Raw genomic sequence first — 14942 nt, forward strand, 5'->3', positions numbered from 1 at the left:
GGGGGGGCGGGGAGTGGGGGTGCGGGCCGGGCTGAGGGACCCCCACCCCCAGTGCACGAATGTCATGCACCAGGCCTCTAGTTATATAGAGAAATTATTAAATGATTAGGTGAAATGGCCCAACATAGCCAAACCTATTTACCTTTCTTGAATTACTGGTCAGGTTGAATATCTTTCAAGTAGTTACTAGTGGACATCTGTATTTTTTTTCTGAGTTGTTTATATCATTTGCCCATTCTCATTTTTTTTTAAAATTTAAAGTTATTTTTCCCTTTTCCTTTGGAAGTGTAATCAAGGTTTTAAGCTATTTGCTTTAAACAATCTAGGTAAAATTGAGGTTTCACAATCTAGCGGAGGTTTTATTATCAGCGTTTTACTAAGTCTTCTCTCCAAGTTCCTCTTTCATAGTAATAAAAAGAGCAACTCACCTCACATTAAAATGTAACAATACTGAATTCAAAAATGGAAATGATATTGCATTGGCTTACTCCCCAGATCTCTTTGCAAAAGGTCACAGCTTAAGAGCTCTATGTCACTAAGCATTGATTAACCTTTCAAGCAATACCATTGTGGCAAGACTTTGGAGTGAAAGTCCAGGTTTTATACACTCTTCTATTTCTATTAAAAACAAAAAAAGAAACAGAAGCTCTTGGAATCAATCATTTATCACAAAATGAACAATTTCAACTTTTAAACATACATTTTTTTCTGCATACTTAACTCAAAATGAACAGATAGAATTTTATTCAAACTTTACAGTTAGCCTGAGATTGTTCAACCTGAAGTTAGACTTCACTGCCCAAACAGTTAAGCATCTGAAAGCAAAGCTGAGAATGAATATGCATATCACCCATAATGAAAGCATTCCAATGGGGCTTGGAATAAACAGTGACCGGAACCAAACTCTAATTCGCTCTGGTCTACAAAAACTTCAGAGCCTGAAAGTACCCATTACTTAATAATGATAGAAAACAAAGCCTGCGAATGACAATTTCTGAAGGAGTGTTCAAATGCAGAATTCTAGTTCAACATTTCTAACAGCTGCTGCTTTTGACTACTAGTATTAAAAAAACTTCCCCAATCCTTACTATTCAACATGTTCTTGAAAACACATAGCAGCATGGTATAGTTTACTAAGTTTATAAATCTTAGTACTTGTAATAAAATATAAAATACAGATTTCTCCCTTTTTCAAATATGAAGTCTCGGAATGCTTCCTCATCCTTTGGTTTTCAAACCCATACAATGCACTCAGATTACACTGTGGGTTTGGCATTGAGACGAAACACTGCACATCTGCTGGGAAGGAGGGTGCTGTGGGAATACCAAAGTACTGCATTATAGAAAGTAAACACTGAGGCGAAAATACTTTCTGAATATATACTGTACATCATGTAAACAAACATTCATAATAAGAATCAACACAGGCCAAAAGACTGTTTTTTAGGAAATCAGAATCTTCTTTCTTTTAAATCCTACACACTGAAGATGCTTTTTGTTAAGAAAAAGAATGGAGCCTGTTCCTGTATTTGCTTATGTGCTTAAACACCTTGGAGAAAGTTATTACATTCATTTGCTAACGGTTGTCCTCTTTGTTCACTGGCTGTTGCAAACAAGGAATACAGAACTATCTCAGTCCCTGTTGTTCATTGAATACTAGCTAAGTAATATATCTTCAAATCATCTTCATCAGTCCATTTCAGTAATATAAATAGATGAAGTGATTCAGTGAATTTCAAATTTTGTGCAGGGGAAACTGGTTGATAATTTGTTTCCAGTAAGGCTAGTACCAAAAGAAGTATTACAAAGTTAGTCCAAGTTAGGAGTAAACCCCTGATTTAGCGAGCTGAACCAAAGTTTACATGTAGGTCCTTTTAAATCCTACATTACTGTGCAAATCCAGAAGTTCCCATGTGATAGAGTGCTGGCAGCAATCGAAGTCCTGGATAACAGAATGAAACACTGATTTGGTTTTGAAATGCAGAGATACTACATGAAGAAATTTGAATGTCTTAATGATGGTTTTACAGCAATTCCCTTCATGAATCAGGAACTAAGAAAGACGATTCATTACTCAATAATGTTCTAAGTCAAAAGCCAAATTTGAAGCAAGAAAAGATAAAGACACAAAATCAAAGATGCATTTGATTTTCTACGACCTTATGCAAGAATTTCAAGCTTTACATCAACATTTTGTACCAGCAGCCACCCTCTCTCAAAGGAAAATGCTTAGTCATGACTGTCCATCCCTTTTCAAAGCTTCCAGTCTTTGAAGGAGTGCGTTTCCGAAGGCCTCCCGGTAGGCGGGGCTGAGCGTGTCCAGCAGGGAGTAGACCGTTTCATGGTAGGGATTCTGTAAGCGATCATCCACCTGGTCAAAAGCATAACCTACTATCTACAAGAGAAGAGGGAATTCAATAATTAGATTTCCTCATGACAGCGCAAAAACCAGTTGTTTACCTGGGTCATTCTCTAATGACACTTTTTTCAATCAATAGTTAAAATGTGCATATTTTAATATATTTTTTAAATATTTAAGCAATTTACAACTTAAAGGAATAACCCCTGCAAAACACTCTCTTTATAATTTTTTCTCCCAAAATTTTAATGGTTTGATTTACCAACTCCTGGTCCTAAAACAAATGTAAAATAGAGAAAAAAATTAAAAAGCTATCAAAAGCAGTGTTCATTCTCATAATTTAAAACATGCTTAAAAAAATAAAACGTTTCAATTTAATTACACATGTATTGAGAGCCTGCTATATAAAAGCACTATAATAGATAATATATCCACTATTTACTTAGCTTCATATGTAAGACTTCTGACTCTAATCAGAACCAGCCATACCTCACCATAGCTACCTTAGAACTAATCCTTTGGACTCTTTCTTTTTTCTTTCTTTTATAAAATATATTTTATTGATTTTTTACAGAGAGGAAGGGAGAGGGATAGAGAGCTAGAAACATCGATGAGAGAGAAACATCCATCAGCTGCCTCCTGCACACTCCCCACTGGGGATGTGCCCACAACCAAGGTACATGCCCTTGACCGGAATCGAACCTGGGACCCTTCAGTTTGCAGGCTGACGCTCTATCCACTGAGCCAAACCGGTTAGGGCTGGACTCTTTCTTTATAAAGAATTCTAGAAAGTATTTATAGCTTTAATCCTCCTGTATGATTAGTTATCTGAAAGGCCATTTCACATTACTAATACATTACTTATCTAATAGGGAAACGAATGCATAACTCAGTGAGATAAAAGGGAATGTTACTGTTTTATTTATTTTTCTTTAAATGCAGCTAAAGCTTTTCTCTCCACCAAGATTATTTAAGACATATCACAGTTCACCAGCACAGTACAGGGCAAAATTACTTTAGTCTTTGTTCACTTAACTAAAGCTTGTGAATTCCCTCTGTAAGCGTTGAATTGTTATGCCATCTATTCAATCTGTAGAAGACACAAGTTCATGTTAGAAGTAGGAGTGGTTTTAATGAAAAGCAGAGGCAGACGCCGGAGGAGGATGACATGCCTCTTCAGAACCATGCTTTACTGCAGCGCTTTCCACGTGCACAGCAGCTCTCTATGTGCAGGGAAGATGTTCCAAGACCCCCAGTGGATGCCTGAAACCATGGATAGGACCAAGCCCTATATGTACTTTTTTCCCCCATACATACTGTACATACCTATGATAAACTTTAATTTATCAACCAGGTACAGTAAGAGATGAATTAATAACTAATAAAATAGAACAATTATAACAATATACTGTATTTAAAGTTATGTAAATGTGCTCTCTCTGATAACCGATCTGGTACCTGAGACGGCTACCAAGTGACTAACGGGCGAGTAGTGTATATAGCACGGATGTGCTGGACAAAGGATGTCCCGGGCAGTACGGAGCAGGATGGCACGGCATCTCACCATACCACTCAGAAAGGTGTGCAACATAAAATGTCTGGGGTTGGCAAAAGTAGGTTTACAGCTGTGAGTACCCAAAAGTTTATTCTTGTATTATTATTATATTATTTATTTGTATTATTTGTCTCATTCTTATTATTTTGTATCCTTACTTATTTATATATTTTTTAAAATATATTTTTATTGATTTCGGACAGGAAGGGAAAGGGAGATAGAAACATCAATGATGAGAGGGAATTGATCAGCTGCCTCCTCCCCACTGGGGATCGAGCCCACAACCCGGGCATGTGCCCTTGAATCCCGGACACTTCAGTCCACAGGCCCACCCTCTATCCACTGAGCCAAACCGACTAGGGCTGTATCCTTAATTATAATTTATCTTTTACATAATGATGGCTGGTAATTTAACCTACTTTTGCCCACCCCTGTATAAACTGTAATTTTCCATTGAATATTTTCAAGTCATGGTTGACCACAGGTAACTGAAACTGTGGAAAGTGAACATGTGGATAAGGGGGGGGGGGGGTCCATTGTATTATAATTGTTGTTTTTTTAAAGATAAGGAGATTTAAAAAATATATATGTATATTTTTATTGATTTCAGAGAGGAAGGGAAAAGGAGAGAGAGAAACATCAATGATGACAGAGAATCATTGATTGGCTGCCTCCTGCATGTCCTCCACTGGGGATTGAGCCCACAGTCCGGGCAGGTGCCCTGACCAGGAATTGAACTGTGACCTCCTGGTTCATGGGGCAACGATCAACCACTGAGCCACACCAGCTGGGCTGAGTTACAGCTCTGTTTGCCCCTTTCTGATCCCTGTAAGACTGGTCTTCCTAGTAGGATAGGGATCATATCTTATTCAAAGTTTCATTTCCAATTCCTAACACAGGATAGTTGCTCAATGAATGTTAACCAAATCAGACTGAAAAAAAAATTTAAGTACCTACATGTCAAGCTTTATAACTGACCCAGTTCTTTCTCTATACTTTATTCATATAATTATCCTCCAATCCTTTCTGGTTTTTAAATTTGATCTCCAGGTTACAGATAAAGAATCAAACTCCAAAAGGTTGACTAACTTACCCAAGATCACTCAAATTCACATGTAAGACTTCTGACTCTGATCAGAACCACTCGTACTTCACCATAGCTACCTTAGAATTAATCAATGTAAAATATAATTAACTTATCCAGGGTCATTTATCTCTACTTTTGATTTACCTACTTCTATTTAAGATCCATTTCTGAAGACAATAAGCTTTTAGTACAAATTTAGGGATTGAGAAAGGAGTGTACAAAATTAGTTAATTCAAGTTTCACTCTCTAAGCTAAGCAGCTACCTGCATGGCAGCTGTGAGGGAACTGAGAGCAGTCAAGCTGCTGGCTTTGCAATTCGCTTCAGTGCAAGTGATCCTTAACAAGGGGTACACGGAACACGTGGCTCATCTGCTTCTTAAGGAACCGAATCTAGTGAAATAGGGAGGTTCATGTAGCCTTTGAACAAATCATTACATGACATTCTCACCTGCTTAGGCCTTGGCCTCTACTTTATGATTCTGTGCAACTTTTGAAACAGAATAGAAACAGAAAAGTCAGCCGAAACCGGTTTGGCTCAGTGGATAGAGCGTTGGCCTGTGGCCTGAAAGGTCCCAGGTTCGATTCCGGTCAAGGGCATGTACCTGGGTTGCGGGCACATCCCGTGCAGGAGGCAGCTGATCGATGTTTCTCTCTCATCGATGTTTCTAACTCTCTCTCTCTCTCCCTTCCTCTCTGTAAAAAATCAATAAAATATATTTCTGTGCAACTTTTGAAACAGAATAGAAACAGAAAAGTCAGAGATCTTTAATTGAGATTGAATATTAATTAATTAGTAAAGTTACAATTAAATTTTGGAGTTTCTAATACTACTCCTTTGTTTAGCAGGTCAAAATTTTTATAATAGTAAGTTGTGTTTTTTGTTTTTTTAAATGAAAAGTTGGTTTCAGGTGGTACTTTCTACTATTCTAAACTCAGGATTCTGGTATAAGGATTTAAGGTTACTGCCTAGAACAGCTCAGCTGTAATAAAGAGCCAATAGGACACTCTTGGAAATTCAGAGGTGAAACTGTCTGCTGTAACGGGACTTTGATCTAACAGCTGGGGAGCAGTGAAGTATGTTGTTTTCACAGAAGAGACATTTGTAAGAGGTGGAAGATCCTCTCAATACAATGCCTATAAAACTCAGCCAATGCAGGGAGTACCTAATTCTGGTGCACATTATTTAACCACAGATAAGAAATAAATTAATTTTAGGGGTGATCATTAAAACAAAGTAATAGTGCCAATCAAATTTTTTTAAAAAATTCCATTTCCCCATGTTAGTGAGAGACTTGAGTATTATTAAAAATTCCTAGATAAAAGTTTTCCTTTAAAAACCCCTGTTAGCCCTAACCGGTTTGGCTCAATGGATAGAGCATCGGCCTGCGGACTCAAGGGTCCCAGGTTCGATTCCGGTCAAGGGCATGTAATTGGTTGCAGGCACATACCCAGTAGGGAGTGTGCAGGAGGCAGCTGATCAATGTTTCTAACTCTCTATCCCTCTCCCTTCCTCTCTGTAAAAAATCAATAAAATACATTAAAAAAAAAAAACCACCCCAAAAAAAACCCGTTAGCTGCTGAGTGTTGAGTTCTCATTTAACACTCGTCCCCACTCCCTGACCCCTCTTTGATAAAGTGGTAAAGTATAAATACTTCCTTTTTCCAAAAAGAAAAGGCACTCACCTTAAGCCCTGCTTCAGTGAGCTCCAGGCAGTATCTGTTCCTTTCTCTCGTTTCCACGTTGATATAGGCCACATCATCAGCACAGCGCAGGGCTTTTGAGACAAACATGGTGTTCACGGCAAAGAGAACATCATTTACAACTGCTTCAGCTTCTAGCCTCATGTCTTTCATGTCAGTCCCTTCAAAACCATTAAGCTCTGCATTTTCTTCATATCCTGACATACTGCTTAGCTCCATGGGATTACAATCCGTCTCCATCCTGCAAAAAAGTAGACATGAATCTTTACAGAAATACACTCCAGATATTATTGTTTGATGAAAACAATGCCTGACGTGCCTTCCTATTGCTACTTAGTAGAAAGCATGAATTAGTCAACAACTTTTCTGGAAAATATTGTTGAAAACCATTTCTAATACAGTGGGGCCTTGACTTACGAGTTTAATTTGTTCCCAGACCGAGCTCGTTAAGGAGCTCGTTAACTCAAATTACTCTATCAACTCAACGCAATTGGCTGAGAGACAGCTGGTATCTCAAAAACCTCGTTAGTAGGGACACTCGTAAGTCAAGGCCCCACTGTAGTGTTTTTACAGCAAAATTATCTAGACACCTATAGATTTTCAGAAAAAAACAGCCACTGTTCTCCACTTTTCCCCCAAAAGTTAACTCCCATATTGATAAGAATTGAGAATATTAATTTTTAGTTATTTCAAACAATGTCTCAGTAAAAACCTTAGTACATCTTTTTAAATGTGTAATTACTCTTCTAGGATATTTAAAACTGTAATTGCTGAGTCAAAGCACATGCTCATTTTAACTTTCATAATGGTGATTTACCCTTCAAAAAAACAAACAAACAAAGGCTGTATGATTTAAACGCCCCAAGAGACTATGCAGGGCTATCCTCTTTTTTTTTCTTCCCCACATTCTTTCCAATACTTTGTAATATTTGCCAATTTGAGAGGTAACAAATGAAGTCCTCAGCCATGGACACCCCTTTCCCCCCCATCAGAGAAACTGAAAAAAAAAAAAAAAATCTGGGTAATTTTTTGGGGGTATTTTTCAGAGCTTCTGGGTGATTCCATTATACAGTCAACTCTAAACTACTAGCAAAAATCTTAAGGAGCTAGAGCTCCTATAGTTGTCATTTACTCATTATACAAGTCAAAACTATGCCCTGGCTGGTGTGCTCAGTTGATTGAGTGCTGTCTCAGGCACTGAAAGGTCGCTGGTTTGATACCAGGTCAGGGCACATGCTTAGCTTTTGGGTTCTATCCCTGGTTGAGGTGTGTACGGGAGGCAACTAATCGATGTTTCTCTCTCTCTCACTCTCCCTCTAAAAAATTTAAAAAAAACATATTTTCTTAAAAAGTCAGAACTATTTGCCAAAGGCAATTTATAATAAACTATGTAAAGCTATTAAAAACTCACACAGCAAATGTACAAATAATACATTCTTTCAGTCCTATTTCTACTAATGATATTCTTTAAAGATCCTTTATTGAACCTCCTACAGAACTTTCAAGAATTAGTCACTCCTAACAATACAAGTTAATTATAAAATTACCAATTATTGTTGGATCCATATGTCAGATAACTGAAATCTAATACTGACCTACTGTATGAGATAGTGAAAATATTTGTTTTCTAAAATTTCTACTTTACTCTAAAAATAATCATTATACTCCTTTATACTTGGTTTTATGTATAGAAAATAAGCTCATTTTATTTTTTTACAGCTAGTTTGAAGACTTTGAAGCATGACTGTCCACTATAAATCTTTTAACATCATGAATACCAAACATCTTTTTTTTTTGGCTTCAGTAATCCAGTATCTTAATTAGGGATGTCAGAAATAATAATAATCATTACATGAAAAAGATGTTTATACGAGACAGCTTAGCAGTATATAAAGTTTTTAAAGCAAGAGTCCAGTTAATTGCAATTAGGACCTTAGGGAAAGATGAAGAATTCAATACTAGGATGGAAGAAATTCTCACACGTCAGGAAGTAGGTCATCAAACTGTTGTGTACTAATTAGCATCAAGGGGCAAAAAAAAGAAAGACACCTAAGACTGAAGATTATTTTTCTAAAATGTCTTTGAATGACAGATAAAAAAAGCAGACATTCAGAACTTTTGATAATACACAAATAAAAAAAGAATTTATTTTTGAAGCATTACACAAATTGATAACATTTGAGACTTACTAGTACTTTTAAAAGACATTATTATAATTTCTTTTTTGTTGGTTGTAACAAGCTCTTATTTTTCAATATCCTTTTCCCGTCCTAATAGCACCCAGATTTTCCAAGGTGAATCATAATGCCCCTTTCTCCTACTGAGTAAAGTAATTTGGGTGAGACTGACCCCCACCCAGTTAGAGTGCCCTAAACTAACAATACACGGAATTCTTTCTAGTCACCTTAATCCAGAATAGAGCACAGAGCTCAGCTCCTCCTGGCTGTCATCCTGAGATGGGAGAAACTGGGCCAAGACGGTGCTGAAAATGGGAAAAGAACAGTGCCAAAAGGTTGACTGAGAAATGTTGCCAGAGTTCTGATGGCTGCCTAACCTTTGCACTTTTCAGTTATTGGAGCAATAAATTCCAGCTACTTTCCTGGCAACTGAAAGTATCCTAACTGATTTAGGAGACTACCCAAAATAAAAAGCAATGATTGATCTAGCTCTTCAACAGCTTTATAGAAGAGGATGAAAATAAATGGAACCCTAATGATATTTTTATACCTGTCATATAGAAAGTGCTTATAAAGCTTTGTAGAATTTGAATATTAATGTTTCTATATTTGCATTGCTGCTGTCACAAATTATCACAAATGCAGTAAATTAAAACGACACAAATTTATTTTCTTACAATTCTGGAGGTGAGAAATCTAGGAAGTTCCTTTTGCCATTTAAGGCAACATGTTCAGTTTCTGGGGATTAGGACATGGGCAACATGGGTGGGAGGCATAATCTCTGTACCACAGTGTCCATATGCTATCAGCAGGAAAAACAGTGTTCAGATAGTTGAAGAGACTTCGTTTTCTGCCCTTGCTTTTTGGAAAAGTTAATTAATATACTGGATGGGCAATATAAACAGGCAGTTTACTTGGTTCTAGTAAAAGGAGGCCCAGAGTACTTACTAAGTTCACTGTCTCCTTTGGAAAGGTTCCTTAACTATAGGTTTCATGCTTTGTAACTCCGGCACCATCATCACTGCACAGGTATTTTAGAGTTAACCATATAGTTACTATTTCTGGTGCCCTCATTCCTTTGTGTTGATCTACATCTGGGTTTATAACCTGTATCATTTTCCTTCTGCCATTCAATTTTCCTTCAACATTTCCTGCAGTATAAATCTGCTGCTGTTAACTTCTTTCAGCTTTTGTATATCTGAACAGGATTTCCTTTCACCTTCCGTTTTGAAAGGTATTTTTGCTGGGTATAAAAATCTTAGGTTGACAGTTTGCCTCCCCCTTTCAAGACTTTAAAGATGTTTCTCTATTATCAGTTTGCTTGCATTGTTTCCTATGATAAATCTGATGCCATTGTTATCTTTGTTCCACTTGGTATAGTTTTTTTTTCATGTTTCTTTTGCTTGGGGTTCACTGAACCACTTGCCTGTGGGTTTATAGTTTTCAATAAATTTCAACAAATTTTGGTCATTATTTTTTTTTAATTATTATTATTATTATCTGTCCCTTCTCTCTTTGGGGGCTACAGTTTCATGAATATGAGTCCAAGTGAAGCTGTCCTATTCCTCACAGCTTTGTTAATTTTTTCATTTTCTTTTTTGTTTCACTTTCAATAGTTTTCATTGTTGTGTCTTCAAGTTCACCAATCTTTTCTTTTGCAGTATCTAATCTCTTCTACTTGGGTCACATACCTATAGTAATCATGTGTCAAAATGTATTTAACTCATGAATGAAGGAACCAATAAGATATTAAAGTTGATGTAATATAGGAGAGACAAAATCAGTGAAGGGAGTATGTTTGTTATAAAATCTTCCGATTTTATTTTCCTTTTCTGATATTTGAAATTTCAGGCATTCTATAAACAGCCTAAATATAATTCTATATTTCAAAAGAAATCACTTACTATTTAACATGTGAATCCGAAAGAAGTCAATTGTACCTATTACTCAAGAGTTCAGTTCAAACGTCCCAAGGCCTATTCTAATTCCCTGCCAGATGAGATCCCACCTTTTCATACCACTTTGTTTATACTCCTTTTATGGCAAGTATTATAATTATTATTCACAAACATGTCTTATAATCTTCAAAATACAGAGGGGCCTTGACTTACGAGTGTCCCGACTAATGAGTTTTTCGAGATACGAGCCGTCTTTCGGCCGATTTTTTGCTTTGAGTTGCGAGCTAAAATTCGGGTTACAAGCCAGCTTCAGATACCCCACCGCTAGTTGGCGCAGCGAACATCACAGTGAACGCCACAACATCAGCCCAGCATCACGTGTCTCACTCGTTCACTTTTTGATTTGACATACAAGTAATTTGAGTTACGAGCTCCGTCACGGAACGAATTAAACTCGTAAGTCAAGGTCCCACTGTATATCCAGAATCCAATTGCTTCTTACCATCTTCACTGCCACCACTCTAGTCCAAGCCACTCTAGTTCTACCTGTCTATTCTCAACAAAGCAGTTAGTAAAAACAGACCAGAATAGGTCACTCCTCTCCTCAAACTCCTTCACCCAGAGAGCCAATCTATATCTGATCTAATAAAAGACAAATAGGGTAATTAACGGTACCTTCAACACGCTTCCCATTGGCTAATCAGGGCAATATGCAAATCAACTGCCAACCAAGATGGTGGCCGGCAGCCACACAGCTGAAGCGAACATGAGGCTTGGTTGCCCTGGCGATGGAGGAAGCCAAGGTTCCCCGCCTGCCGCAGCCCAGCTCTGAGCTGCACTCTAAGAAACAATGTTGCAATTATAGAAGCTAAACAAACCCCAGATACCTGCTTTCAGCAGCCGAGGCCTCAAGCTGGAGCTGGCCTCAGAGCTAAAGCCGGCTCTCAGCTCTGTGACAGCCATAGAAGGTAAATAAATCCCAGAATAAAAAAAAAAGAAAAAAAGGAGAGGTTGGGAGCTTCAGTTGCCCACCAGCCTGAAAACGGCCCTCAGCCCCTCACCCAGACTGGCCAGGCACCCAGTGGGGACCCCCACCCTGAAGGGGGTGTGGCCAGCCTGAAAACAGCCATCAGCCCCTCATCCAGGCTGGCCAGGCACCCCAGTGGGGACCCCCACCCTGAAGGGGGTGTGACCAGCTGCAAACAGCCATCAGCCCCTCACCCAGGCTGGCCAGGCACCCCAGCGAGACCCCCGCAATATGCAAACTGACCCTAACAGCAGAAAGACTGGGAATGACTGGTCACTATGACACACACTGACCTCTATCCTATATAGTAAAAGGGTAATATGCAAACTGACCCTAACAGCAGAAAGACTGGGAATGACTGGTCACTATGACACACACTGACCACCAGGGGGCAGACGCTCAATGCAGGAGCTGCCCTCTGGTGGTCAGGGCGCTCTCACATGGGGAGCTCTGCTCAACCACAAGCCAGGCTGATGGCTGCCAGTACAGCAGTGGTGGTGGGAGCCTCTCCTGCCTCCTCAGCAGCGCTAAGGATGTCCGACTGCAGTTTAGGTCTGCTCCCCGCTGGCAAATGGACATCCCCCGAGGGCTGCCGGGCTGCCAGAGGGATGTCTGATTGCCATCTTAGGCCCAATTCCCCGGGGAGCAGGCCTAAGCCAGCAAGTGGTCATCTCTGAGGGGTCCCAGACTGCGAGAGGGCACAGGCCGGGCTGAGGGACCCCCCCCCCAAGTGCACAAATTTTTGTGCACCGGGCCTCTAGTATATATATAAAAGCCAAGTGACCAGAATGACCAGTTGCTATGACGCACACTGCAGCAGCCAACAGGCCTGACTGGGACCCCGATTGGCCCCCCAAGCTCCCGTGGCTCCTCCCCCTGGCCAGCCCTGCCCCCGATTGGCCCCCCCATCAGGGGCGGGGCCAGCCAACCTCCTGTGGCCACTCCCCCCTGCCACCTGGCCCATCAGGGCAGGCTGACCGGACCCCACCCATGCACAAATTTGTGCACCAGGCTTCTAGTGTTCTTATAATGGCCTACAATGCACTACATGACCTGACCTTCCCTCATACCCTTCCCCTTCACTCCCTTGGGATAGGGCCTTACACTTGCTGCTCCTCTGCCTGGAAAAGAACTCCAGGTATTTACGTGCCTTGCTACCTAGCTTTCTCCAAGTCTCTGCTAAAATGTTACCTTATTAAATAAGAGGTTGTTCCTTACCCTTCCATATAAAAGTGCCAAATCTGTTTCATCTCCATTCTTTTTAAATTGTTTTATCTTTTTTAAAGATTTAAAAAATTGATTTTTAGAGCGAGAGGAAAGGAGAGGGAAACATCGATGTGAGATGGAAACATCAATGAGTTGCCTCTCACATGCCCCCTACCTGAATTAAGCCCACAACCCGGGCATGTGCCCTGATGGGAATCAAACTGGCAACCTCTTGGTGCAAGGGATGATGCCCAACTGAGTCACTCCAGCCAGGGTTATATTGCTTTATTTATTTACTAGAGACCCAGTGCATGAAAATTCATGAGCTGGAGGGGGGTCCGTCAGCCCAGCCTGCCCTCTCTCAGTCGGGGAGCTCTCAGGGGCGGGAGGCGACCTGGCAATCAGGGGAAAGTGATGCCCCATCACACCGCTGCTGGTCAGCCAGCCCTGGTTACCTAAGCCTTGGGCCAGCCCTGGTCGGCTAGGGGGCTGAGGGGACTGGGTGCTGCCATCTTTGTGGGCGTAGCAGTCAATTAGCATATTCCTTCCTTATTGGCTGTGGGCACCAACATCTTTGCAATAGTGTGAGAGTCAATTAGCATATTCCCTCTTTATTAGATAGGATTTTTTTTCCTACAGCACACATCACCATATGGCACATTATTTATTTGTAGAAGAGCAAGCAAGAATTAATTGACTGTAGCAAAAAATATCATGGGGTTCCTTAGAAAGTTAGGGGATAGGTGCCTGTGGGGGAAGAGGAGAGGGGAAGGGAATGGCTTGCTCATGCTTCCTGTAGGGAGAGCGCCGTGGCACATTATTTATTTGATCATTGTTTGTTTCCCCTGCCTTCAATGACAGGCCAGCTCCAGGAGGGCAGGGCCTTGGCTGGCTCAGTGCTGTCTTCCCAGCACCTAGAACAGCCCCTGGCTCGTACAGGAAATCAGTAAGGATTTACTGAGTAAAGGAATAGCTCTTCGCTGTAGAACGTAAGTTCCTTGAAGGTTCTGCCTGATTCTTATTTACCCTTTTCACCTTTCCAGGTGGGAACACTTTCACCTAATGGACCCTGAACCGGTATTTTTGCATGAACCAGGAGGAAGGGGGTTGGAAGTCACTGAGAAGGCTTGGGACAAGCCTATTAGGAACGTGGGGCACCAACAATCCGACGCACTCCGCACTCCAGGGGGCACACTGGTTCTAAAATGAAAGGGAACCGGAGCGCCCTCTATCGGGCAATATTCGGGGGGGCTGTGCTGGTATTTCCAAGGCATTCACGAGTTACCAACAAATAAGCTCTCCTTGAACAGGTCGTCTTCGGCTGCTATCCTTAATTAAACTACATGGAGGAGGGCTCTGTTTAGGTTCGGTCATCATAGTTGTTTTCATAACAATCCTCGAGAGTAGATGTTAATCGGCTCCCATCTGGCAAAGGCTCCAGGGCAGTGCCGGTGCACAGCGGCTGGGCTAAGCGGCGGCGTCAGGACTGTAACCCGGGGCGCCGGGCTTCCAGGCCGGCGAACCCCAGCGCAGGCCTTTCGGGGCGCCTCCGAGCAGTGCCCCTCGACAGGAGCTGCCTTCTCAAAGGCAGACAGCCGACGGCGCAGACTCCGGAACGAGGACTTCGCCCACGTCTCCGCGAGGCCGGGAGGGAGGCTCGGGACCGATCAGAGAAAGCTGCTCTGCCCACAAATGCCTCGAAAATTCAAGTTTCCTGGTCCCGGGGCAGCGCACCCAGGACGAAGAGCGCGCCCCGTAGGCTGCCAGCCGCCCAGCGGCAATGAAAAGGGAGCTTTGGAGACAATACCTGACCGAGTCGGGCGACGATGAACTTGCTGACAATGAGCAGCACCGGGCAGTGTTCGGGGCGGCGGGGGTGCGCGACAGCGGCGGGCAGCTCTCCCCTCGGGGCGGCGTCCGAGATGCCCGGAC

General features: G+C 41.3%; 1 protein-coding gene across 2 annotated transcripts; it reads right to left on the reverse strand.

The window, feature by feature from the left end:
• Positions 1 to 646: 646 nt before the first annotated feature.
• On the reverse strand, positions 647 to 14935 carry GSKIP (GSK3B interacting protein). Of its 2 annotated transcripts, none has more exons than XM_006098288.3 (3): positions 14818 to 14935; positions 6685 to 6943; positions 647 to 2395 (listed from the first exon to the last, which is right to left on the reverse strand). In XM_006098288.3, exons 2-3 carry the CDS (start codon positions 6940 to 6942, stop codon positions 2234 to 2236), a joined length of 420 nt encoding a protein of 139 aa, XP_006098350.1. In that variant the 5' UTR covers position 6943; positions 14818 to 14935; the 3' UTR covers positions 647 to 2233. The 2 variants fall into 2 exon arrangements, with proteins under 2 accessions (XP_006098350.1, XP_006098349.1); XM_006098287.3 differs by lacking the exon at positions 14818 to 14935 and adding an exon at positions 9107 to 10359.
• Positions 14936 to 14942: the final 7 nt, after the last annotated feature.

This window comes from Myotis lucifugus, unplaced genomic scaffold (assembly GCF_000147115.1).
Source record: "Myotis lucifugus unplaced genomic scaffold, Myoluc2.0 scaffold_228, whole genome shotgun sequence".
NCBI lineage: Eukaryota > Metazoa > Chordata > Mammalia > Chiroptera > Vespertilionidae > Myotis > Myotis lucifugus.